This window comes from Schistocerca gregaria, chromosome 5 (genome assembly GCF_023897955.1).
Source record: "Schistocerca gregaria isolate iqSchGreg1 chromosome 5, iqSchGreg1.2, whole genome shotgun sequence".
In the NCBI taxonomy this organism is placed as follows: domain Eukaryota; kingdom Metazoa; phylum Arthropoda; class Insecta; order Orthoptera; family Acrididae; genus Schistocerca; species Schistocerca gregaria.
Window position 1 is genome coordinate 630,649,153 of NC_064924.1, and position 23,605 is coordinate 630,672,757.

General features: G+C 41.1%; 1 protein-coding gene across 8 annotated transcripts in view; it reads right to left on the reverse strand.

The window, feature by feature from the left end:
* LOC126272523 (alpha-N-acetylglucosaminidase) overlaps positions 1 to 23,605 on the reverse strand; it is a 382,435-nt gene that overhangs the window by 329,795 nt on the left and 29,035 nt on the right. For all 8 annotated transcript variants that reach the window (XM_049975433.1, XM_049975432.1, XM_049975431.1 and 5 more), the window contains exon 5: positions 14,681 to 14,842. In XM_049975433.1, coding sequence (XP_049831390.1) covers positions 14,681 to 14,842 — 162 coding nt within the window. The remainder of the gene's footprint in view (positions 1 to 14,680; positions 14,843 to 23,605) is intronic.

Below are 23,605 nucleotides of genomic sequence, written 5' to 3' on the forward strand. Positions count from 1 at the left end.
CTAAGTTGCCAGAGATCACGGTTATGTGTCCCTGAGGGACTTCTTGTGCTACTGAATGTGTGTGTGTTTACTTTTCTAACGAAGGCTTTTGCTGAAAGCTTATGAGTAAGTCAGAAATGAAAGGCACTAATCTGCTTTTGTTCTACAATTTTACTTTTTCGTGTTAACAGGTTTTCAGCTTACAAGGCCATCTTCAGATTTATGTGTAAGTGTCATTTCATCGTGTCTCACTCCAATTTAAGGCATCACCTTTATGGAAAATAGCAATTTATCTTTCTCCTATATTGTTGATTTTCCAGCTTGATGTTTACATTGTTTGATTTTTAATAGATGACTTACGAGTTTTGATGTGGGTGTATACAAAATAATAAACTGTAATACTTTATGAAGTTACCAGTGTGATATGTTGATTCACTGTGGCACAATGTATTAGATTTGCAAACAATAGTCAGTCTCCAAAACAATGTGCTTTCCTTAAGTTGTAACTTACATTATAGCCTTCTTGTAACATCTGGCAAGTATCCATGTAAGTATACCATAATGTACTAACTGTACACATATACACATATACATGACAACATACATCCTATGTACATATGTTTAAAGGTGAATAAATATTTTATTCTATTACATTCTATACACATATGTGAGATACACCCAGGTACACAACCCACTGCAGACAAAAATAGGACTTTTTATTCTTCTATTAGAAAAAAAAAAAAACAAGACATTACGGTTTCTAGCACACATACAACTGGCACCACAACAATAGTTTAACTGCATTATAAACTACTACCTAACCAACTCTACTGCAGTGCTGCCACAATTTTCTGAACATTCTATGGAAACACAGCAGTGCAGCATTGCAGAAGCCATAGGCAACTGATGAGCAGAGGATGGCAGCATATTGCTTACAGCAACAGAGCTGTTTACACATTGCACCATGAACTTATCAGCATAGCAGAAAGCAAGGATCTTACAGAAAGGACCAAGCAGTTTCACCAGAGCAAGCCAAGGGAATGTTGTCAGGAATACAACAAAAAAGTGGCACGTAGGCACAACAAATGAGCCACTATCTCATATAAATAGCTGTGACATTCTAGCACAGATACTGATAGCCTGGCAGACTGACTGCCACAAGCCAGTCATGCACAGCATGGTTGCACCAGGGGTCAACAAGCAGCACCACGAGCCTGACCAGCTGCTACCATGGCACATCTACTAGCACTGAGCCCTCCCACTACTTGATGTTGCTCCACTAGTGGCCCACTTCAAGTTCAACCCAGCAGCAGTTAAACTCCTACCCAGGGGGCAGCAGGTTGTGACACAGGCAGTACAGCTTCTCACCCTTCTACACTGGTGTGGCAATCTTGTGTCACCGTTTGTAGAGGCAGGACTTCCAATCAGGAAGGAACTGCAAGTGTTCCAGTCATCACCTGCACTGCTGACCACACTTGTGCAGGCTTCGGCATACCTAATTGGGATGCATGTCGCTAACAGGCTGCACACTTGAGCATTCCAAGGCGCACTTGTCAGGACCTGCTGACTGGTTGAGAGTCAAAACAGCGTCACATGCGTCTACTTCGTCACATGCCACGAGGGACATGGCCACCATACCATGGCATATGAGTGTAGCTGTATGAGTTGCAATGAAGTAATTGACCCGGTGTGTTTTAACGAGCTGCCGCAGGCCTGTAGATTAGATTAGATTAATACTTGTTCCATAGATCATGAATACGACACTTCGTAATGATGTGGAACGTGTCAGGTTAATGAAAGATTTCTGTACAAGATATTACATTACACAAAATATTGCATGACACTAATGCTTAAGTTAGTTTTTTTCCCTCCCTTAATTTATATCTAAAAATTCAGCCAATGAGTAGAAGGAGTTGTCATCTAGAAATTCTTTTAATTTATTTTTAAATGTTGGTTGACTATCTGTCAGGCTTTTGATGCTGTTTGGTAGGTGACCAAAGACTTTTGTGGCAGCATAATTTACCCCCTTCTGTGCCAAAGTCAGATTTAACCCTGCATAGTGAAGATCATCCTTTCTCCTGGTGTTATAGCTATGCACACTGCTATTACTTTTGAACTGGGCTGGATTATTATCAACAAATTTCATAAGTGAATATATATACTGTGAAGTTACTGTGAGGATCCCTAGATCCTTAAATAGATGTCTGCAGGATGACCGTGGGTGGGCTCCAGCAATTATTCTGATTACACGTTTTTGAGCAATGAATACTTTTCTACTCAACGATGAATTACCCCAGAATATGGTACCATACGAAAGCAGTGAATGAAAGTAGGCATAGTAAGCTAATTTACTGAGATTCTTATCACCAAAATTTGCAATAACCCTAATAGCATATGTAGCCGAACTCAGACGTTTCAGCAGACCATCAATGTGTTGCTTCCAGTTTAACCTCTCATCAATGGACACACCTAAAAATTTTGAAAATTCTACCTTAGCTACAGACTTCTGTTCAAAGTCTATATTTATTACTGGAGTTGTGCCATTTACTGTACGGAACTGTATATACTATGTTTTATCAAAATTTAAGGAGAGTCCGTTTGCTGAGAACCACTTAATAATTTTGTGAAAAACATCATTTACAATTACATCACTCAGTTCTTGGTTTTTGGATGTTATTACTATACTTGTGTCATCAGCAAAAAGAACTAACTTTGCATTTTCATCACTATGGAATGGTAAGTCATTAACGTATATCAAGAACAGTAAAGGACCTAAGACCGAACCCTGTGGGATCCCGTGCTTGATAGCCCCCCACTTTGAGGAATCAGCTGTTGTATTAACATTACATGAACCACTTATTTCAACTTTCTGCATTCTTCCAGTTAAGTACGAATTAAACCATTTGTGCACTGCCCCCCTCAAACCATAATGATTTAGCTTACCTAAAATAATTCCATGATTTACACAGTCAAAGGCCTTTGAGAGATCACAAAAAATACCAATGGGTGATGTCCGGTTATTCAGAGCATTTAATATTTGATCAGTGAAAGCGTATATAGCATTTTCTGTTGAAAAGCCTTTCTGAAAACCAAACTGACATTTTGTTAGTACTTTATTTTTACAAATATGGGAGGCTACTCTTGAATACATTACTTTCTCAAAAATTTTTGATAGAGCTGTCAGAAGAGAGATTGGGCGATAGTTGTTGACATCCGACGTATCCCCCTTTTTATGCAATGGTTTTACAATGGCATATTTCAGTCTATTGGGGAAAAGACCCTGCTCCAAAAAGGTATTACATACGTGGCTGAGAATCCTACTTATCTGTGGGGAACAAGTTTTAAGTATCTTGCTGGAAATGCCATCAATTCCGTAAGAGCTTTTACTTTTCAGTGAGTTTATTATTTTACTGATTTCAGAGGGAGAGGTTCATTGAAATACAGTTGTTTCAAACTGCACAGGTATGACCTCTTCTATTAGAAGCCTTGCCTCTTCTAGTGAAGATCTAGATCCTACTTTCTCCACAACATTTAAAAAATGACTATTGAAAATATTTCCAATTTCAGATTGTTTGTTAGTACACTTGGCATTCAGTTTTATGGCACTAAAGTCTTCCTGTGCTCTTGGTTGCCCCGTTTCCCTTTCAATAATATTCCAAATTGCTTTAATTTTATTATCAGAGTTACTGATCTCAGACATGATACACATGCTTCTGGACTTTTTAATAACTTTTCTTAGTACCGCACAATAGTTTTTATAATATTGAACAATTTTGGGGTCAGTACTCCCTCTTGCTGTTAGATACAGTTCTCTTTTACAGTTGCAAGATATTTTATTCCTTTAGTTAGCCAAGGTTTTTTATATGTTTTCTTGGAATTATGTTTCACTGTTTTCTTGGGAAAACAATTTTCAAATACCCTTAAAAAATGTATCGTGAAATAAGTTATATTTCAAGTTTGCATCGAGTTCCATATACACTTCATCTCAGTCTAGCTCCTTTAGTCTTTCCCTAAAGTTTGCAGTATTTATATTGTTAATTGAACGCACTGCTTTGAAATTCTGATTTGATATACTGCATGGAGCTATGCCATGTACTGTAACTAACTGTGCACCATGATCTGAAAGACCATTCTGAACAGGATAAGCATTTATGTCCTTAAACTTATCTTGGTCTATAAAAAAGTTATCTACCAATGTCCTGCTGTTCTTTGTTATCCGAGTACGAAAATCAATGACGGAGCTCAAATTGAAAGAACTGAGTAATACTACAAGGTCATTCTTCCTATCACACTCTTTCAGGGAATCAGCATTGAAATCCCCACAAATGATAATTTGCTACCCCCTGTCTGACAGATAGCACAACAAAGCATCCAAGTTTTCTAGAAATAGCTGGAAATTCCCTGAGGGGGACCTGTACACTGTTACAATTATGAAAGTGCCATCATTTAGTTTTAGTTCAGTGGCACATGCTTCCATATGTTGCTCTACACAAAATTTTTTAGTTTCTAAATGTTTTGCGCTGTGGAAGCTTTTGACATATATGGCAACTCCTCCTCTCATCATATTACCTCTACTTACATGTGCAGCTAATTTTTACCCATTGATGCTAACCTTTTGCATATCAGTGACAATGTGATGCTCAGACAGGCATAGTACATCTATTAAATTCTCAGTTTCTATATCTTCTAAACAAAGCAGAAGCTCATCAATTTTATTCTTCAATCCCCCAATATTTTGATGAAATATACTAACATTTTTCATTTTACTTTTGTGAGTATCTTGAACTTTTTTAACATCTTTACTACTTGCCTGGCTGAGTTTCCCACTGGACACTGATCTTACACTAAAAAAAGAATTACCACCATGAGATGTAGTTCCTCCCCCCTTTAAATTTCCTGCTATCAGCCCAGCCAGTTTACCCTTCCTCTTCTTGTTGAGGTGTAGGCCATGTCTAGTATAGTCCCACCTACAGAGTGAATCAACAGGAACCACACCAATGTGTGACCCCACATCAGATCCAAGTAGCCGTTCCAACTCCAAATTAACTCTCCTGACAGAAGAGCTCAAATGAGGGCGGTTGTGGCGCTCCAGAACCGACACAAACCCAACACTGGTATGACTCGATGCCCATGCAATATTTGCCAGGTCACACTCTATGCTGTACCCCAGATCTCTGTCAATACTGTTGCCCGGCCCACCCACAATAACCACGGTATCTTCCTCAGTAAAGCCTCTACATAGTGAACCTAAATCCTCTGTAACCTGACCCAGTCCAGCACTAGGATTGAAAAAACTTGTGACCTGGTATTCTGACCCTAATTCATCCTGCAGAAGTTGGCCCACACCCCTAGCATGCGAACTACCTAGCAACAAGACTTTCTTTCTCTTTGCACACTTCCCTACCTTCTTATTCAATTTGCTGCTGAAAGCTTGTTGAGCTCTGTCTACATCTACTTCTGTGAGAGGCTCATCAGTTTCTGACTGAGGCAACAGGTCAAACCTATTTTGTACATTAATAACAAAGCTGTCAGAAGAATTTCTTGGCCTGTTCCTTATGCCTGTTGCCACTTCCACCCCTGTTTACCCTTCTCCCCCCTTAACCTGCACAGTTCTCGTCTAGCCTCATCTAACTCAGCCTGAAGGGCAGCAATTTTCCCCTCCTGCTCCACAATCTTTCTATCTCTACTGCATAGCCTACAGAACGACTGATGAGTCTCGCTCATTTTCCCAATTCCCACGCCACTACAATCTCCCCAATGAAAAAAGTTACTACATCCATCACACCAGACCCCGAAGCTAACGATTCTAAGGCACGTCAGGCACTTTACGCTCATGGTACAAATCGATTTTAGTGACAGAAAAACAATTAAGTTACCGGAAAACAATGAAAATACGTGTACAAAAAATTAGGCCTACTCGCGACAATGTAAACAATGGTTCAGAAGTTTCTTACTGGAAATTACCTCAACCACCTACTGCCAACCAGCCTGCGCACAAGTGACCTGTCAACCCTGAGCCAACTTCATTACTTTATACATTAAGCCCATGTCCTATGCACGCTTGAAGAAATTGATGTATGGTAGGAAATCCACATATAACTAAAAATTATGGCAAAGGTTTAAGTCAGAAAAACAATGGTCACTGGGTGTACTGAACTAGATGAGACATTCAACAAATAAACTCTGTTTTTGTACAAAAAATCATTTAATAAAAGTTTCTGACTTTTCAATTACCTATCATCCATATTTCAGTATCTATTCTGAATGCAGAGAAGATGTTGGATCACTATATATAGTGTTTTAAAACAGTGAACTGATATTAAAATGTTCTTTAAAAGGTAGAAACACCTAATATTCAAAAACTTAAGTACAAAGGTACAATCAGCACCACGCATAATATCGAGTCATTCCATCCATTGTGGTTTGCAAATAGTAATATACATTTTTTTTAAAAAAAAAACAATCAGCTCCAATTAGGAAAATTAATGATTGTTTAATAGGCAGAATTTACAGCTTGAACATTTTACAGATTTTCCTGTTGTTGTGCACTCATATTTCTCGTATTTTAGATATTCTTGACAATCCTCAGTGATATGTTTGATCAGGGAAAATGAATTCTTGATGCAACACATCATTTCGTAAGTGATTTGTACGAGTACTCTCCTTTTTGTCAATTTCTTTGCATTCCAACTGCGATCTACTGAAGGCCACAACACATAGTTATCAGTCATTGATTTGTCTTCTGTTCACAAGTGTAAGTATTTGTTAGCTGATAGCATGTCCAAAATATTCCTGTAGTTCTATTGTAATCTAAAATCACTTCTGGCTTACTGTTATCTCTATTGCTGATTTGGTCACTAAGCACAAAAGTATGACATTTCTGTTACAACAGTGTTACTTGTGAAGTAAAATAAGCAATAAACTTCACAGTTGGTTATTTACTGCAGAAGTTCTGGTTTAGCTTACTGTGTAGTTCTTGATAGTCTCATTTTCCTTTTTAGTAGCTGCTGTCCCAAAGTGTAAGACGTAAAAAAGTTGTTGCAAGCTGGACCCTGATCTCTTACTTCGCTGATGAAATCAAGAACAACTCTCATACCTCTTTTTTATGGTCATGTTCCAGATGCTTTGCTTGCATAAATTTGTGTTTTCAGTACATATGAAACTTCACTGTAGCAACTGTTCATTTTTATCCCATATTTTACTGGTTTACTTTAAATTCATTGTCTAACTAGGCACTGACTTCGTTTGTGCAATGACAGTCATGTTTGCTCCAGGAATATATTATTTGGAACAAGCACTTTTCTCAAATAATAGAACTTGAGTGATTTTGTCAGTACATCACCTTTGCAGTTGAATGAACTGTAGCAGTGTTTGAAGCCAAGGACGGAGCATCAGGAACCAAGCCACCATAACCACTAGCTGCTGGGGACAGCGACCTGCCAAAGTTGCAACTGTTGCCGTGCACCTGCTTCCGCATCAACTTCCTTACATGGGACAGTGCCCAGTGACCATCCTCTGGGAGGTCACTTCAGTTTGACCAACTTCTGCACAATGACAGCCTCTTTGGTCATTGCCTGTGTTCCAGAACATTTCTGTGTAACACACAAGACAGGTATTATTGCAAAGTCAGCCGGGTCAGTTGCATTTAAACCCTTTCCAGGCCAGCCGTCATTGTCAAACAGGTCGGCAACAATGTGATAAGCAGTCTGTGCTGGTCAACACTGTACTGATAATATTCCTGTCACTACCATCGCTAGGCCTCAAATCTCTGTTCTCAGCCTGATCACCCAGGCACTTGGGCTCCTCAGCTCTTTGCCACCTCACGGAACTACAACAGTTGGGATCCAGCCATCCCAGCATCTCCCGAGGTTCAAATGGGAAACCCTTTCACCCTGTGTCACTGGGACGAGATGCAGTCAGCTATATTCAAAGCCATAGCAACCGACACCAGGCCATCAACTACAAGCCCGGCAACATGAGACTTCCCTCGACACAGCAGATGCCACAGTGGCGCTTCGTGGCATTTACAGACAGACAATACCACCCCAGTATTTCCTGTCCAGCTCTCTTATGTAAATAGACAAATAACATCACTGAGCTCATGTTTATACAGCAAAGATAATTTCACTTTATTATGTGAGAACATATTTGCAGTTGTTAAGTGAGGTATTACATAAAATAGCTTAACAGTGGGAGTTGTCAACCAGCTACCACACTGGAGAGCCTGCCCCAAGTGTAACATGGGGTCAACATGGATTTGACCATGTCAATTTCATTGTCGACACTATCAATGGCTGGAATACTTTTCATGGCATGAGGAGTATCAAATGCATCACCACAACTTCAGTTCTCCCAAAATATGAAGACACCCAGAGGCTTAAACTGTCTCCCTTTGCAATAGAAGTAGGTCACATAGGTGTTATGGAACTTCAGACAAGCAATGCATACAGTGGATTATTGTTTTAGACTTGAACACGAAGCAGCCCCTTCCTTCACACATATTCACACCCACCTTGCAAGACACAATGTGGATGTGTGGTAAGTGGCTCCACTCAGTGCAGCTCTCTCTACAAGTACCAGAAATTCTTGAATGGAAGAGATGTATGCAGTCTACCACTAATACATTTAATGATGAGAAAAGTGCAGCAACCTTTTTGGTCATTCACTACTTCACCACCAAATCCTACAACTTAGCTACATAGCTTTACAGGAAGCTGTCAACGACAGACACCACAAGATCTGATATTTTCCAATCCAATCCCTTTCCCAACAATGCTGCACGTCACTGGCAACATGGCAAATACAAGTTAAGCATTTCCCAGCCATTGTTTATAGGGACATATTTTACATAAAAGCTTACTTGCCATTGCAAATAAGTCCTCAATAAACTGATAATACCTAACTATACAAAGATGAGCACAGTGATGTTATTGTGTCTGCTCACATAAGAGAACAGGACAAGAAATGCTGGAAAGGTATAGTCTGTATGTAAACTGAAAAGCAAGCTGTGCTCATGGTGTGGGAAGACTTCTTTCCCAGACAAACGATACTACTGCTGTACAGGATGACTATAAATCAATTCCCCCTACATCAATGTAGAACATTTTGCAGAGATTTATAAACAACTTGTCCATACGATTTTTTTTGCATTGGTATTATTAGTAAGTCATATACGTATTCCATTTATTGTTAGTGCAGTTCATGGGAAATAAATGCTCCCAGGCATATCTGCACTGTGTGCCATCAGTGATTTAGAAAGCAAGCTGTAGAAGGGTTGGTTTCCTCTCCAGCCTGTCACAATGCCTGAGCACGATTTATCCCTTAATACAACTCTACTGTACTTAGATTGGTATATAAATTTAATTTTTGTACTTAACCTGCTTCATTTAACAACAAACATTAATTTTGTCATTAAGACACTATTTTTCCATCCCCTGCAATATGGAAACTGTAACTCCTAGAGAAAAAAATGAAGAGGATCTCTTTCTTGCAGAAAATTTAATGTAGTTAATTTGGTATTAGAAAATATTTTTGCTTGAATCTGTGGTTACCAAGTTAATCAAGGAAAACGTAGAAACATAATCTTGGAAAGCCCCATCCCCCCCCCCCTTCCTTCTACCAGCACTAATACCCCTCTGTCATGTTTTTATGTATACTGATAATGGCACTTCGCCGGCTGCTAGTGGCCGAGCAGTTCTAGGCGCTTCAGTCTGGAACCGCGCAAGCCTCTACAGTCGCAGGTTCGAATCCTGCCTTGGGCATGGATGTGTGTGATGTCCTTAGGTTAGTTAGGGTTAAGTAGTTCTAAGTTCTAGGGGACTGATGACCTGAGATGTTAAGTCCCATAGTGCTCAGAGTCATTTTTGATAATGCCACTTCCTCCTTCTACTGTACAAAAATTTGCAACTACACAAATTAGGTTACTGTAGGTTGAGACTGGGATAATTTTGGGAGCAGAAATGTATTCTAAGGATAACTCCTATCTCTGCAGTTCAGAAACGCTGGCCATGGGGAGGGCAGGATATAGATGGCCCAGGTTGTCAAGCAGCCACTGAAATTAAGCATGTTATGCTCAGCTGCATGTTATGCCACAGGTGGTCTACTTTGCTCTTGGTCACAGTTTGGCAGTCACTGTCCATCCTGGTGGGCAACTGGTTGGTAGTCATACCGATATAAACTGCTGTGCAATAACTGCAGCAGTGCTGGTATGTGATACGGCTGCTTTCACAGGTGGCCCAGCCTGTGTTGGTATAGGATAAACCTGTGACAGGACTGGGACAGGAAGTGCTGGGTGGGTGGATTGTGCAGGTCTTGCTCCTGCATCTTCCACAGGGGTGGCAAGGGTTTGGGACTGGGAGTGGAATAGGGATGGACTAAGATACTGTGGAAGTTTGGTGAGGGATGGAACACCACTTTTGGTGGGGTGGGAAGGATCTCAGGCAAGATGTCCCTTATTTCAGAGCATGATGATTTGTAATCAAAGCACCGGCAAAGGATGTAGTTTAGGTGTGATGGAGGAGGCACTCCTTTGTAGTTGGCTCTTGGGGGTGGTGGGAGTATTAGGGATGTTAGGGGAAATGGCTGGGATATCTGTTTGTGGAATAGGTCTGGAGGATAGTGCCTGTCTGTGAAGGCCTTGGTGAGACCTTCAGTAAACTTAGTAAAGAAGTTTTTGTAACTGCAGACACGCCGTTACCAGATGGCCAAGCTGTATGAAAGGGACTTTTTGGTGAGGAAAGGATGACAGTTGTCAAAATGCAGATAATGTTGGTGGCTGGTGGGTTTAGTGTAAATGGAGCTATAGATGGAGCCATCAGAGAGGAGGGGGGTCAACATCCAGGAAGGTGGCTCTCGGGGTTGAGGAGCAGGTAAAGCAGATAGAAGAGAAGGTGTTGAGGTAGCAAAGGAGTGATGATAGCATCTCTTGGTACTGAGTGCAGAACATGAAGGTGTCAACAATAATCCTGAACCAGACTAGGGGTCTGACATTTTGGGAGGGTACGAAGGTCTCCTCTAGATAGTCAATAAACCAGTTGGCATAGCAGAGTGTCACTTTGGTGCTTATGGCTGTGTTGAGGATTTGTCTGTATATCCTCCCTTCAAATGAGAAGCAGACATAGGAATGAAGGAAGGAAGATTGAGCTTAACATCAAAGTCATAAGAGATGGAGAACAAGCTCGGATTGTCTCAAGGATGGGGAAGGAAATAGACTGTTCCCTTTCAAAGGAACCATCCCAGCATTTGCAAGGAGAGATTTAGGAAATCACAGAAAATCTAAATCTGGATGGCCAAATGCGGGTTTGAACTGTCATCCCCCTGAGTGTAAGTCCATTGTGCTAACAGTTGCGCCACTTCACTCAGTGAGGTGTAGTTCTGAGTTAGGATAAAGTTAGTATTGTGTATAAGGAAAGAGGTGATGGGTTTGGAGTTTGAAAGACATTTGGACAGGTAGTGTTCTGTAGCAGCAAGATAATGGGCATGAAGAATGTTGGTGTAAAGGGGAGAGAAGACCACTGTCTGGTGGAATGTGCAGGGACTAGAGGGAGGCATGGGAAGAGTGTCAACACACGCAGTGTCTGGAGGCTGTGGGGCAGGTGTCGGGGGAAGGGAGGGGATAACAGGCAGTGGAAAAGGAGAGGAGCAGGGCAGGGGAAAGACGAGCAGGTGTGTTGGCATAGGGTGGCACACAAAGAGGGCAAGAGGGTGTGAATCCAGAGGAGGCATTAGGGCAGAGGGAGTGGAAACTGTTGGGTGGTTGGTGTGGGGACAGCAGGTTAATGTAGTTTGAGGCTGGGATAATTTCGGGAGCGAAGAATGTGCTGTAAGGAAAACTCCCATCCCTGTAATTCAGAAAAGCTGGTGGTGGAGGGAGGATCCAGATAGCTCAGTTTGTGAAGGAGCCATTGAAATGAAGTATGTTATGTTCAGATGCACCTAGTGCAACTGGGTGGTCTGTTTTGCTCTTGACTACTGTTTGGCTGTAGCTGTTAATCCTGGTGGACAGCTGGTTGGTAGTCATACCAATATAAAAAGCTGTGCAATGATTGCAGCAGAGCTGGTATGTGACATGGCTGCTTTCACAGGTGCCCCAGCCTCTGACCAGGTAGGCTGAGCCTGTGATAGGAATGGAATAAGAAGTGCTGGTTGGGTGGATTGAGCAGGTCTAGCCCCTGGGCCTTCCACAGGTATATGATCCCCGTGGCAAGGGGTTGGGATTGGGAGTGGCATACGGATGGACTAGGATTTTATGTTGTGGAAGTTGGGGGGCGATGGAACAACACTTTAGGGGGGGGGGGGGGGGGGGGGGGAAGGATCTCAGGTAGGATGTCCCACATTTCACAGCATGACAACATGTATCAAAGCCCTAATCAAGGATGTTGTCCTATTATTCCAGTCTGGGTGGTATTGGGCAACAAAGGAGGCACTCCTTTGTAGCTGGTTCTTGGAGGTGGTGGCAGGATTTGGGGTGTGTGGGAGAAATGGCACGGGAGAACTGTTAGTAGACTAGGTCTTGGGGGGGTAATGCCTGTCCGCGAAGGCCTTAGTGAGACCTTCAGCATACTTCACTGCAGATTTGCCAGGCTGTATGGGAGGGAATTTTTTCGGTGTGGTAGGGATGGCAGCTGTCAAAGTGCAAGTACTGTTGTTGGTTGATGGGTTTTATGTGGACAGAGGTGTGGATGGAGCCATCAGAGAGGAGGATATCAATATCTAGTAAGGTGGCATGCTGTGTAAAGGGGGAGCACATGAAGCAGATGGGAGAGATGATGCTGAGGCTGCAAAGGAGTAAGGATAGTGTTTCTTGGTCCTGAGTCCAGATCATGAAGATATCACCAATGAACCTGAACCAAACTAAGGGTTTGATGTTATGGGAGCTAGGAAGGTCTCCTCTAGATGACCCATAGAAAGGTTGCCACAGGAGGGTGCCATTCGGGTGGTCATGGCTGTGCCAAGAATTTGTTTGTATCCTTCCCTCGGAATGCGAAGTAGCTGTAAGTTAGAATAAAGTTAGTATGGTGTACAAAGAATAGGGTGGTGGGTTTGGACGCTGATGGACATTGGGAAAGGTAGTGCTTACTGACGACAAGAGGTATTTTGGTGTATGGGAAGTGGGGTCAGCAGTGACTAGTAGGGTTCCAGGAGATAGAGGAGTGGTGATATCAGATGGAGAGTTGGTGAGGAAAGTGGTTCGTAACTTTAAAGTTAGAGGCTAGATTACTGCCAGTTGGTTGGAAGTGGTGGTCAATGACTGCCGAAATTCTTTCAATGGAGGCACAACAACCAGCTACAGTGGGGCATCCAGGATTGTTGGGTTTGTAGAGTTTGGGGAGCATATAGAAAGTAGGTGTGCAGGGTGTTGTCAGAATGAGGTGGGAAATGGATTCTGGAGAGAGGCTCTGGGAAGAGCATAAGGCTTTAAGCGGGGACTGGTGGTCATGCTGGACTTCTGGAATGGGATCATTCTGTCAGAGTTTATAGGTGGAAGAGTCAGATAAATGGCAAAGGCCTTTCACCAGGTAGTCACTGTCTTTCATGACAACAATGGTGGAACCATTGTCTGAAGGTAGGATGATTAGGTCAGGATTTTTTGAGGTTGTGTATGGCTGTTCTTTCTTCTGCTGGAAGGTTGGTGTTCTTATAAATGGATCTGGGAAAGGATGGTGAGGTCAAGTTGGAGGTAAGTAATTCCTGGAAGGAGGCCAGTGAAGGTTATGTGGGAGGGCAAGAGGATCATGGTTAGATGGTGGTATAAACTGGGAGAGGCAGGGTTAACTGTTGGGATTAGGTTGGCTTTCGCTGGAGAGACTGGTGGCAAGGAAGTGTTTCCATTGCAGGGAACAGGAGCAGGAGAGTAGGTCTTTGACAAGTTCAGCACAGTTAAATTTGGGTGCAGGGCTTAAGGTGAGACCTCTGGATAGGACTGAAATTTTTGTGGTGCTAAGGACTTTGGTGGAAAGGTAAACAATAGTGTTCTGAATACAAAAAAAAAGAAAATAACAAAGGAAACAGAAGATAAAAAATAGGAAACAAAAAAGAAGAGCAAACTTTTTATATGAAACATTTGACAGTGATTGTTTTTCAGCCATAAGCACTGTAATACATATGATTTTATTGAAGAAAAAAAACTTAATTCAAAGTACTGTCTAGAGAAACTTAATTTTCACTTAAAATGAGCAGGAAAAAAGCTACATAAAATGAGTAGCTCGGAGCCCTTGAACCACAGAGTAAATCTAAGCTTTAGACATTACAGGTAAATATTGAGCAGATTCATTAATTCACAATATCTTTTGAAGTGGAGTTTATCAAGAGAAAATGGAAAGGAAGAAAAGCCTTGTTTTATTTTAAGCTGTCATTGTTAACATTAAAATTATCAACTGAAAAGGATTCATGGGATCAAAGAATATTAGTTTCCACGATTCAAATTGTTTGTAACAATTCCTTGTATAAGTCACACACAGATAAATACAAAAATAAAAAATATATATTCAATGGTACTGCTATTGATAACACAAATTTTAAAATTCCATTGACCAAAACAAGTTAGAACACAAACAGAAATTCAATTTTAAATGACAATACATTATGTCAAAATGCGATTAACACAATGTATAAAACATATACGAAAGTTGTAATATGCGTTCACTTGATTAAAAATACCTAAACAACAAGGGTTAAATAAATTATAATATTCAGTTCTCACCGTTCAAAAGCTCTGGGAACATGTCCTGCAAATGCTGGTAAGACAGGAATAATTCCCAGTTCTCGCATGCGGTCCAGGATCCTGCGCTGAAGAACTGCTTGCTGATTGTGCCACGAGTCTGACAAAGGACCTGCCCAGCCACGCATGTTCCCCATACGATTCCTACATTGGGATTACATCAGTCCAAATACACATTCAAATGACTCATATAACCATGTGATTGAAATGATGAGTAAAATAGTTAAGGTTACAGACAAGAAGATGGTTTTATGAAGAGACATTAAGAAAGTATTTATTACAGTCAAAAATCGATGATGGAATAATGACAATATTATGAAAAGGATAGACTGCTGCTCACCATATAAAAGACTTAAGCATTCATAATATTGTCAGCATTTATTAAACGATTAATAGCAGAGAGAAAGTATGAACATATGAAGAAACTGGTATATTTGTCTGAAAATGAAAAGTTACTTTACAACTAACATCAATTTCCTTGTGCACAATTAGTGTACAGCTGGAAACAATTTAATTCAAGGTACAATAATGTGTGTTTAAATTAACTAGCTTTATTTCTTATTTGTATGCACTGAGACGAAACAGGCAAAAGGTGAAGGGGAGGAGAGAAAGCAGGGGCAGCTAAAACAGACTCGAAACCAACAGATTCAATTTCTTTGCACATGATTAATTGTGTTCCAACTGTTATTATTAAAATGTAATGTTTAATATGAAGTTCAAAGCAGTCATTGACCCAATCCGAAGCTGCCCTGCCACACATTACTACATACTATTAGTATGCATCTAACAGAAGGAATCACTACATATAGTATACTTGAGTCACTACAAAATAAATGACATTTAACAATTACAGTACATAAGGAGGGCCCACTGTCCTTGTACAATGTGAAGTTGATTATGCATACAACAGATGATTAAAAATGTGAAAAACAAACACTTAAAAGTATAGGAAATCACCAACAATGAAGTTAACTGTGAAAACTCTATATCAAATTAAACTTATCTGAGGTCACTCAAGTTAATAAAGGCATCCAAGATTTTGAGTAATGTTTCCCTGAAAACACATATTACAACTTGTACTAATATATGTAATTTATGTGCAACTGTATGTCCATTTCGAAAGATACAACATCTCTGATGGCTTCCATATCCAAACAGCCAACCATTGCATCAATGAAAAAGTTGTGAAACTTCATATACCATCCTAAAGACTGTCCAATACAAGAAAAATAGCTCATCATCTCCTACTAAATACAACCAAAAAGCGAAAAACAATAAATTAAAATTGAAAACTTCACTATTATCACATCGCATTACACTGGCACTGTGAGGAAGGTTCAATGACAATCTGCTTACACAGCCTATTGAGGATGATTTTGCCTACGAGTATTTTGAAGAGTCCATCTACTTATCACTCAAACTTAACAGACTATCCAACAGGACAGAAAAGGGGACAGACACAGAAAAGCCAACCATTAACATCGCTCCAGCTCTGCAGTAGAATGTTCATGTCTTGGACATATGTGGAAGACTGGAGACATAGGGTAAAGCTTTATACCTCAGATAGTTTTAAGGATTGTACTACCTGAGTGCCCAGCCACTAATAAAGTGTTATTTCAGTGGGATGAATGCTATGAGTAGCAGTGACATCTCCATAAGTGATGGTTACCACACCTCATCTCACAAACAATTTGCCAGTAGCTGCACCTCCAGTGTACATATCAAATGGGGCTATAAACCTCTTTCCTCATCACCTTAGCCAGCTTCATCATGACCCACAACTTCTTCACTTTTGAAGGCCAGACATACCAACAATTAAAGGGAACAGCCATGGGTACCAGGATGGCCCCTCGTTTGCCAACCTATTTATGGGTTGCTTAGAGGAAGCCTTCTTGGTTACCCAAGCCTGCCAACCCAAAGTTTGGTACAGATTTATTGATGACATCTTCATGATCTGGACTCACAGTGAAGAACAACTCCAGAATTTCCTCTCCAACCTCAACTCCTTTGGTTCCATCAGATTCACCTGGTCCTACTCCAAAACCCATGCCACTTTCCTTGATGTTGACCTCCATCTGTCCAATGGCCAGCTTCACACATCCGTCCACATCAAAGCCACCAACAAGCAACAGTACCTCCATTATGACAGCTGCCACCCATTCCATATCAAACGGCCCCTTCCCTACAGCGTAGACCTTCATGGCAAACGAATCTGCTCCAGTCCTGAATCCCTGAACCACTACACCAACAACCTTAAAACAGCTTTTGCATACCACAACTACCCTCCCGACCTGGTACAGAAGCAAATAACCAGAGCCACTTCCTCATCCCCTCAAACCCAGAACCTCTCACAGAAGAACCCCAAAAGTGCCCCACTTGTGACAGGATACTTCCCGGCACTGGATCAGACTCTGAATGTGGCTCTCCAGCAGGGATACGACTTCCTAAAATCCTGCCCCGAAATGAGATCCATCCTTCATTAAATCCTCCCCACTCCACCAAGAGTGTCTTTCCGCCGTCCACCTAACCTTCATAACCTCTTGGTTCATCCCTACGAAATCCCCAAACCAACTTCCCTACCCTCTGGCTCCTACCCTTGTAACTGCCCCCAGTGTAAAACCTGTCCCATGCACCCTCCCACCACCACCTACTCCAGTCCTGTAACCCGGAAGGTGTACACAATCAAAGGCAGAGCCACGTGTGAAAGCACCCACGTGATTTACCAACTGACCTGCCTACACTGTGACGCTTTCTATGTGGGAATGACCAGCACCAAACTGTCCATTCACATGAATGGACACAGGCAGACAGTGTTTGTTGGTAATGAGGATGACCCTGTGGCTAAACATGCCTTGGTGCACGGCCAGCACATCTTGGCACAGTGTTACACCGTCCGGGTTATCTGGATACTTCCCACTAACACCAACCTATCCGAACTCTGGAGATGGGAACTTGCCCTTTAATATATCCTCTCTTCTCGTTATCCACCAGGCCTCAATCTCCGCTAATTTCAAGTTGCCGCCACTCATACCTCACCTGTCATTCAACATAATCTTTGCCTCTGCACATCCGCCTCGACTTTGCCTTTAAATATGTCTGCTTGTGTCTGTATATGTATGGATGTGTGTGTGTGTGTGTGTGTGTGTGTGTGTGTGTGTGTGTGTGTGTGCGCGCGCGTGTGTGTGCGCGCGAGTATATACCTATCCTTTTTTCCCCCTAAGGTAAGTCTTTCTGCTCCCGGGATTGGAATGACTCCTTACCCTCTCTCTTAAAACCCACATCCTTTCATCTTTCCTTCTTCCCTCTTTCCTGACGAAGCGACCGCCGGTTACAAAAGCTCGAAATTTTGTGTGTGTGTTTGTGTGTTTGTTTATTGTGCCTATCTACCGGCACTTTCCCGCTTGGTAAGTCTTGGAATCTTTGTTTTTAATGTATTTTTCCCATGTGGAATGTTTCTTTCTATTTTATTTACATAAATAATGAGGAGGTGTTGAATAGAATTGGGGAGAAGAGGAGTTTGTGGCACAACTTCACTAGAAGAAGGGGTCGGTTGGTAGGACATGTTCTGAGGCATCAAGGGATCACAAGTTTAGCATTGGAGAGCAGCGTGAAGGGTAAAAATCGTAGAGGGAGACCAAGAGATGAATACACTAAGCAGATTCAGAAGGATGTAGGTTGCTGTAAGTACTGGGAGATGAAGAAGCTTGCACAGGATAGAGTAGCATGGTGAGCTGCATCAAACCAGTCTCAGGATTGAAGACCACAAGAACAACAACAACTGTCAATCCATATTCTGTACTCATTAGACTTCATTTCATTCATGTAATTCTTCTTCACTTTCATTCAGGATAGCAATGCAATCAGCAAGTCATATCACTGATATCTGTTCACCTTGAGGGCAAAAGACTACATCCCCTTCCTACACCTTTTTTTTAATCTGAGCACTTCATTCTTGTTCGTTCACTCTGTTATTCTGACTTAGCCCTTGTACATGTTGTATATTACTCGTCTCTCCCTACAGCTTATGCTTATTTTTCTCAGAGTTTCAAACATCTTGCACCAATTTACATTGTCGAACGCTTTTTCCAGGTTGAAAAATCCTAAGAACATGTCTTAATTTTTCTTTAGTCTCAACTGAACACCAAAATTGTGTCTTTGGGGCCTTTACCTTACCTAAAACCACACTTATCATCAACTAACACCTCCTCACTTTTCTTTTCCATACTTCTGTATATTACTCTTATCAGCAACTTGGATGTATGGGCTGTTAAGCTGACGGCGCGATAATTCTGACAATTGTCAGTTCTTGCTGTCTTCAGCATTGTAAGGATGATACTTTTCCGAAAGTCAGATGGTATGCTGCCAGACTCATACACTCTACACACCAACGTGAATAGTTGTTTTGTTGCAACTTCCCCCTATGATTTTATAAATTCTGATAGAATGTTACCTATCCCGACAACCATTCCATTTTCAATTTCTACAAATTTTTCATGCAGCCATTTCGTCTTAGCTTCCATGCACTTCCTATTTATTTCATTCTTTCAGCGACTTGTATTTCTGTATTCCTGAATTTCCCTTAAGATTTTTGTGCTTCTTTCTTTCATCGATCAGCTGAAATATTTCTTCTGTTACCCACGGTTTCTTCGCAGTTACCTTCTTCATACCTGTGTTTTTCTTTTCCACTTCTGTGATTACCCTTTTTAGAGATGTCCATTTCTCTTCAACTGTACTGCCTAATGAGCTATTCCTTATTGCTGTATCTACAGCATTAGAGAATTTCAAGTGTACCTCATCATTCTTTAGTGCTTCCATATCCCACTTCTTTGCAAACTGATTCTTTCTGACTAGTACCTTAAACTTCAGGCAACTCTTCATCACTACAACATTGTGATCTGAGTCTGTCTGCTCCTGGGTCACTTTACAATTCAGTATCTGATTTCGAAACCTGTCTGACCATGGTGTAACCTAACTGAACTCTTCCCACACCATCCAGCCTTTTCCAAGTATACCTCCTCCTGTAGTGATTCTATTACAAGCTGAAATTTATTACAGAATTGAATTTGTCTCTCTCTTCTCTCATCCCTTCTCCCAAGCCCATATTCTCCTGTAATCTTTCCTTCTACTTCTTCCCCTACAACCGCATTCCAGTACCCCACGATTATTAGATTTTCATCACCCTTTACGTTCTGCATTACCCTTTCAATATCCTCATATACTTTCTCTATCTCTTCTTTTTCAGCTTGTGGTGTCGATATGTATACCGGAACTATTGTTGTCAGTGTTGGTTTGCTGTTGACTCTGATAACACCAACCCTATCACTGAACTGTAAACACTCTCTGCCTTACCTTCCTATTCATAACTAATCCTATAACCATTATACCATTTTCTGCTGCTGATGGTTTTACCCTATACTCATCTGACCAGAAATCCTTATCTTCTCTCCATTTCACTTCACTGACCCTTTTAGCCTCTGCACTTTCCTTTTCTAATTTTCTATCTCCCCTACCACATTCAAGCTTCTGGCATCCCACACCCCAACTAGTAGAATGTTATCTTTTCGTTGATTGTTCAATCTTTTTCTCATGGTCACCTTCCCCTTGGCAGTCTCCTCCCTGAGATCTGAATGGGAGACTATTCTTGAATCTTTTGCCAATGGACATGACACTTTTTTCAATTACAGGCCACATATTCTGTGGATACACGCTGTGTGTTTTTAATGCAGTGATTTCCATTGCCTTCTGCAGCCTCATGCCGTTGATCACTATTGATTCTTCTGCCTTTAGGGGCAGTTTCCCTCCCCAAGGACAAGAGAATACGCTGAATCTCTGTCCGTTGCTCCGCCCTCTTTGACAAGGCAGAATTAAGGTGAGTTCTTATGCCGGAAGTCTTCGGCTGCCGATGTTGATTATTAATGAGAATTTAAGCAGTGGCAGATTTAGAACTCAGGACCGAGGATGTTTTGATCATTAATCAAGGATGCTACCCCTAGACCAGGGATGCAAATGTGACCCTAGACACTGCACCTGGTAGTGGACAGGTACATTACATCACACCACCTTACTACAAAACACAGGAAATCTTCCTTGTTTTTGTTAATTACATCTGGCTGACAGGTCAAAACACTCCTGGATGGAGGAAATTGTAATTCCCACCCTTAAATCTATAAGGACCTTATAACTGTAAGCTGTTACCATAGCTTCATTTTAACCAAGCTGTGTGGGAATGACCTTAGAGGGCACTATATACTGCTGACTATTAAGACAACATCTACTAGGTGCATTCTTTGAGATAAGGGTGCTGATAATCTCCTCAGATATTCCCACAAATCGGACTCCTTAGGACGACTCCTTTCTCTTTGCAGTCCCTGCTGCATAACAATTTTTATACATCAGTTTTGCCCATTTTCTACCTGATCATTCTGAGAAAGGGGGGCGGGGGGAGTCGATCCCTCCAATAGTATGCTTTAAATTCAACTGTGTTTGGAATACACATTCACATTGTATCAGCCACAGTGCAAAGTCTCATTAAATGCTCACTATTTGTGAAGAATTTTGTCAATTTCTACTCCTCCAGACAATAATTTGTCAGCTTAGGTTTACAACTAACAAGTTGATGAAATAGATCAACAGCTGTGGTTTCAAACAACTGCTATAGCAAGAACAAACACAGTTTATGGAATGTAGTACTTTATAGAAAAACATGTAAGATACAATGAAGTACAGGCTGTGTGTAGCACTGACACACTGACTGGACCACAATTACACACGTTACAGTACAAGCTGAGCACTCATTTTCTATCGCTTAAATCATATAGTTTCTTTGGCAATGCACCAGAGCATCCCAGGGGGCTAACCCAGGTGGCCACTGTGAGCGGGCCTGTGAACTGTATGGCTGTGCGATCTCTGAAATTACATACGTCATGAGTGAAAGTACATCAACAACCTCCTGAGCACGTATTGATTTTCACCGTTCTAGTGATGTTTTCAATCACCCTGAGCTATGAGTGAAGGCCACAGCTCTAAATTTTGAAAATTCATTGAGGCACCAGGGTCTATCTTTCGATAAAACATTTACACAGCTGCCACACCTGAGATATTTCAAAGCAAATGGAAACACAGAGCATTCAACATTTCAAAACATTCACATTCATAAGATGAGTGGACAGACCATGTATGTCTACTGAAATTCTACAAGGCTCGTGTACAATCCATTGTGGTTTATGGAGGCACAGTGAACATCAAGCACAGCAATTTTAACTCAGTACTATCAAATCTATTCCCCATAAGAGACTCCTGATGAAAACTGAAACTTTTAGAACTGGAATTATTTCCAACCTCTATTTACGGCCAGGTCGTATGTCACCATCTATGCCTACATCTAAATGGCTACTCTGCAAATCACATTTAAGTGCCTGGTAGAGGTTTCATCAAACCACATCCACAATAATTTTGTATTATTCCACTCTTGAACAACACGTAGAAAAAATGAACACTTATATCTCTCTGTGCAAGCTCTGATTTTCCTCATTTTATTATGATGATCATTTCTCTTTGAGTAGGTCGGCTTCAATGAAATATTTTCGCATTCGGAAGAGAAAGTTGGTGACTAAAATTTCATGAGAAGATTCTGCCATAACAAGAAACACCTTTGTTTTAATGGTGTCCATCCCAAATCTTGTATCATGTCCATGACACTTTCTCCCCTATTTCACAACACAAAATGCGCTGCTCTTCTTTGAACTTTCTCAACGTACTCTGTTAATCCTATCTGGTAAGGATCCCAGAACGCGCAGTAGTACTCAAAAAGAGGACGGACAAGCACAGTGTAGGCAGTCTCTTTAGTAAACCTGTTTCATTTTTTAACTGTTCTGCCAATAAATAGCACTCTTTGGTTTACATTCCCCACAACATTTTCTGTGTTCTTTCCAATTTAAGTTTCTGTTATTGTGATTCCTAGGTATTCAGTTGAATTTACAATCTTTAGATTCGATTGATTAAACACGTAACTGACTCCTTTTAACATTCATATGGATGACATTACACTTTTCATTATATAGGGTCAATGACAATTTTCGCACCATATAGTGATCTTTTTAAATCATTCTGTGATTGATGATTCTGGTGACTTACTAGACAATAAACAACATCATCACATGCTAACAACCTAAGAGGGCTGCTCAGATTGTCTCCTAATTTGGAGGATTCGCTCACTACCGGGTTGGAAACTTCTACTGTTTTGTCAGGATGCAGACCAAGGACCTGTGTGGCATCGCAATGAAACAGCTTTCAAGATTATTCAATTTATTACTCAGAATACAAGTCGTCATCGATTGTCTTCTGTGATAGTTGGTGGCCACACATAATTTGGAGAGGAATGAGCTGAACCCAACAGCGGACTCAAGACTGCCAAGGAAGCTGCATCAGCTTGGGATAAAAGTTTATGACACCCCACTGCGGCAATTTGCCACTCACTGGTAAGGTCGAATATGCCCTATCAGTAGCCCTGATTGGAGGGGGCGGTGACCACGATGCGTGTGGTTGATCACATGCCGTTCCCGGCAGTGTACCTACATCTGCATACATACTTCAACCTGCTGTGGATCCCAAACAAATGAGCAGTACTCAAGAATGGGTTGCACAAGCGTCCTATATGTAGTCTGCTTTACAGATGAACCACACTTTCCTAAAAATCTCCCAATAAACCGAAGGTGACCATTCCACCTTCCCTACCACAATTCTTACATGCTTGTTCCATTTCATATCCCTTCGCAACATTACGCTCAGATATTTAAACAATGTGACTGTGTCAAGCAGAACACGACTAATGCTGTATCTTAACATTATGGGCTTGTTTTTTCTACTTATCTGTATTAACTTAAGCATTTCTACATTAAGACCCAGTTG